Here is a 4115-nt window from a genome sequence, read left to right on the forward strand (position 1 = left end):
CAAGCCAAAACATTATAATGATAACAAATAGGGCTGAAAATATTATAATGATAACAAATAGGTCTGGTGTCATGAGTAAGAACGTAGCAACCATTGTACAAGCCTATAAGGGCCAACTTGAAACAAATTAATCTTAATATGATGATAATCAATCCATTTAAGTTTATTAGAGCAGAGAGACATTAATTCATGATAGCTTTTGTCAAGTACAAATGGTTAAGACTTTACGATTTTATTATTGTGGTAACAAAAGACTTATGTGTTGCTCAATAATATGTCAACTAAAATATATCATTGGAGTAGGACAAATCACATTTGAAAGGAGAGACCAGCTCAACAAACATGTTATTTTCAACCAAGGACAATGCAACTATCTAAAGTTATGCATAGTATAAATAATCTATAATTAGCTCGAATCAACATACTGAAATTAACTAATTACATAACATAATTTATAATTAGCCTTCCTCTCTCTCTCTCTTCATCTCTCTCTATATATAGAACAAGAGCCGAGCCGTGGAAGCATTCTGTTTCCGACACATCTCTCTGACAATGGAGCACACATCTCTCTGACAATGGAGCACTCGCAGCCAATATTCCGTGTAACACCTCTTCCCCTTTTCTTTTCTTTTTCCCAGTAATCCTATCTCAAAGCTTTAATCCTTCAAACTCCAACTTTTCTCGGTTACGTGCAGGTGTTGATGATTTTAGTGCTATGGACGGTGGTAACAGCGGCGTTCATAGGGATAGCTGAGGGCCATCGCCACCACCGGCGGGCAGGTGGTGCGACGGAGCTAGAAGCCTTCCACTACGCGGCGGCGGGGGAAAGAGGATGCCGGGCCCACGTGGCCAGCCTGACGGACTTCGGCGGGGTGGGCGACGGGGTGACCTCCAACACGGCGGCCTTTGCAGCGGCCGTGGCCAACCTCAGTAAGGTGGCGTACGACGGCAGCGCAATGCTGGTGGTGCCGGCCGGTCGGTGGCTCACCGGGCCCTTCAACCTCGCCGACCACTTCACCCTCTTCCTCGACCACGATGCCGTCATCCTCGCCACTCAGGTCCGCCTCCCTCCTCCGCCCCCTTCCCCCACCTTCTCCTCCATCTATTTCGATGTAGAGTGCATGTTCATAATCGTTCACGGCTTGTTTGCCATTACCATCGCCTCTATCATCTGCGTTGCCTTCATCCTCGGTGGTGATTATGACTAGTAGCCCTTCCCATCAAGTCCGTTCATCTGATAGCTCTCGCCAGATGAACGGTGACGATGAAGAATAGATTCGTCACTGGTGAGCCCCACCAGAACTTTACATAGCGAGTGTATACTATTCTAACGTTTCCTTCATCTCATCTCCAAGGAGAATTCACAAGTCTAATCCGATGTGCATTGTCACTGCTTTGGACTGATGAGGGAAAAGAAGTGAACTAAGCCACTACAAATCTAAATTTGTCTTGATAATATTAATTTCTGAAATATTTACAATTTGTATGGTAGATTTTTGACTATTTAGTATCTCTACTTTGATCTCTCAAAATAAGAAAACAGTAATATTTGTTTTGTTTTATTATTATTATTATTATTATTTCTCTTGTATGTCATATCTGAACATCAATAATCTTGGATTAGAATCCACATAAAAAATTTCCTTTCAATGGAATGCAGTGTGGACCTTACCCTTAATAAGTTTTAATTGAGAACGGCATTCTTTCTGAGTGTAAGAACTTTAAGATAGGAAAGGATGCGAGGAAAAGCATAAGAATGGAATGCAGTGTGGACCTTACCCTTACATTAATTTTAGGCTCCACCATCAGTCTAAAAGTTAGGCGGATGACTTTCTAACACAAAACTGCTATTTAGACTCTCAAAACACAAACTCTCTCTTTGATATTTTGTAGGAAAGAGTACTGTCATCCAATCTCTCAGTGTTTTCTTTTTTACTAAACCTTGTAGATCTGTGTAGCTAATTGGGTTTCCTGAAGACAGCAAAACTCTATTAATGCTACAAACTTGGGAGAACAAGTTAGATTTCAGCTGCAGCTTATATAACATAAATTTCTATTCTGCAATCCCTTTTTATGGCTTCTCACACTGCAACTTGGACAGCATTGCTTATGAATTGCATGGATACTCTTTTTTTTTTTTGTTTATTGGTAGCTAATAGAAGCTTTAATACTATGTTCTTTTGTTCAATCTGCATCAACTAAGATAATTGGTGATATGCTTATGCAGGATATCAACGAGTGGTCGATCATTGACCCTTTGCCCTCCTACGGTAGAGGAAGAGATGCGGTTGGGGGTAGATACAGTAATCTCATCATGGGATATAACCTAACCGATGTGGTCATAACAGGTAGTATATACGTTGCATATTTCCAGTACTTCTATCACATTACTTCTAAATTCATAAAGCCTGCGTCGTGTTGTCATTCCATGATCCCCTAAAATTTAGATAAAAAAAATTATTTTTAGTCAAAAACTATAACATTTAATTCAGTTTATGATGTTTTGGCGCGCTTTGATTGACAAGAAGACACATATATATCATCATCTAACTTGTTTGCATCATAGATGGGGAACAGAATATAATTTGATTGCAACATACCACGTCCCGATGCTAACAAGTTTTATTGTTATTTTTAGGGAATAATGGAACTATCGATGGACACGGTGAAACCTGGTGGAAAATGTTCCGTAACAAAGAACTCAATTACACTCGTGGATACCTCATTGAATTGATGTACTGCAAACAAGTGCTGATTTCCAACATTACATTGGTTAACTCTCCATCGTGGAATGTCCATCCAGTGTACAGCAGGTTTATATTAATAATCTACTTTCAGAACACTTGAAGGCTTCTTTTGCTTTCCATTCTATTGTTACAATCTGATGTTAACGTGAATGAATGCACTGTGCAGCCACGTAATCGTCTCAGGCATCACAATTCTTGCACCGGTCAACTCTCCCAACACTGATGGGATCGATCCAGGTGGATATCGTACCTACATTTACTTGGGTTGTAGATTCTATGTTGCTGTTTCGATTGATTCTTTTTGGTGGTTTCTCTCTTCTTCGCAGACTCATCCTCCAATGTCCGCATTGAGGACTGCTACATAGTCTCAGGCGATGACTGCATCGCCATTAAAAGCGGTTGGGATGAGTACGGGATTGCATTCAACATGTCAAGCAAACACATAGTGATCAGACGGCTCACCTGCATCTCCCCCACGAGCGCTGTCATCGCCCTGGGAAGCGAGATGTCGGGAGGAATCCAAGATGTCCGGGCCGAAGACATCACGGCCATCCACTCCGAATCCGGCGTCAGGATCAAGACGACCATCGGAAGGGGAGCTTACGTGAAGGACATATTCGTGAGAAGAATGAATCTGCACACAATGAAGTGGGTCTTCTGGATGACGGGCACCTACGGGCAGCACCCGGACGACAAATTTGATCCGAAAGCCATTCCGGTGGTGCAGAATATCAGTTACAGCAACGTGGTGGCCGAGAACGTGACCATGGCCGCGAAGCTGGAGGGGATTCCCGGCGCGCCCTTCACCGGAATATGCATCTACAATGTGACGGCGGAGGTGGTGAAGTCGAAGAAGCCGATTTGGAACTGCACCGACGTCGAGGGCGTATCGAGTCACGTGACGCCCACTCCCTGTGCGCAGATTCCGGAATATCCAGATCGTATAACGCATTGCCCCTTCCCTGAAGATGATCTACCTGTGAATGGTGTTGGGCTAGAGGAGTGTGCTTATCAGAGAGCCAAACCATGAGTTGAGATGCTTTCTACAACTCATGGTTTAATGGCATAACCTATGATGTCCTGAAGCTTGGCAGATTAAAATGTTTGCCTTGAACAAAGGCAGATGTAATTGATCATATATCATACTTGGGAGGAACAATATCCAATAATATTTCATTGCTATAAATATGGATTATTGAAAAAATAAGACATGTTATTTATTTGAATACTTTTCTTCAACTTGGAAGTGTTATATTCTTTATTTGATACCAATAGTTGAAATGAATTTTTCAAAGAGAGGATGACTTATGATTGTCACTAAAACGATTGATTTTATCCCTAACATTTGAATTCATAACCAAATGTATC

At 41.7% G+C, this 4115-nt stretch overlaps 1 protein-coding gene across 1 annotated transcript; it reads left to right on the top strand.

The window, feature by feature from the left end:
- The first annotated feature begins 701 nt into the window (after positions 1-701).
- On the top strand, positions 702-3777 carry LOC135630745 (probable polygalacturonase). Its single transcript, XM_065137909.1, has 5 exons — positions 702-1058; positions 2228-2348; positions 2639-2813; positions 2914-2984; positions 3074-3777. The coding sequence occupies exons 1-5, from the start codon at positions 702-704 to the stop codon at positions 3775-3777; spliced, it is 1428 nt and encodes a 475-aa protein (XP_064993981.1).
- Positions 3778-4115: the final 338 nt, after the last annotated feature.

Source organism: Musa acuminata, chromosome BXJ3-2 (assembly GCF_036884655.1).
Source record: "Musa acuminata AAA Group cultivar baxijiao chromosome BXJ3-2, Cavendish_Baxijiao_AAA, whole genome shotgun sequence".
In the NCBI taxonomy this organism is placed as follows: domain Eukaryota; kingdom Viridiplantae; phylum Streptophyta; class Magnoliopsida; order Zingiberales; family Musaceae; genus Musa; species Musa acuminata.

Excerpts from the sequence above, each read along its gene's own strand:
- LOC135630745 (XM_065137909.1), top strand. The coding sequence starts at position 702 with ATGATTTTAGTGCTATGGACGGTGGTAACAGCGGCGTTCATAGGGATA. Across the intron at positions 1,059-2,227 it reads CCGTCATCCTCGCCACTCAG|GATATCAACGAGTGGTCGAT; the intron begins GTCCGCCTCCCT and ends ATGCTTATGCAG. Across the intron at positions 2,985-3,073 it reads CACTGATGGGATCGATCCAG|ACTCATCCTCCAATGTCCGC; the intron begins GTGGATATCGTA and ends TCTTCTTCGCAG.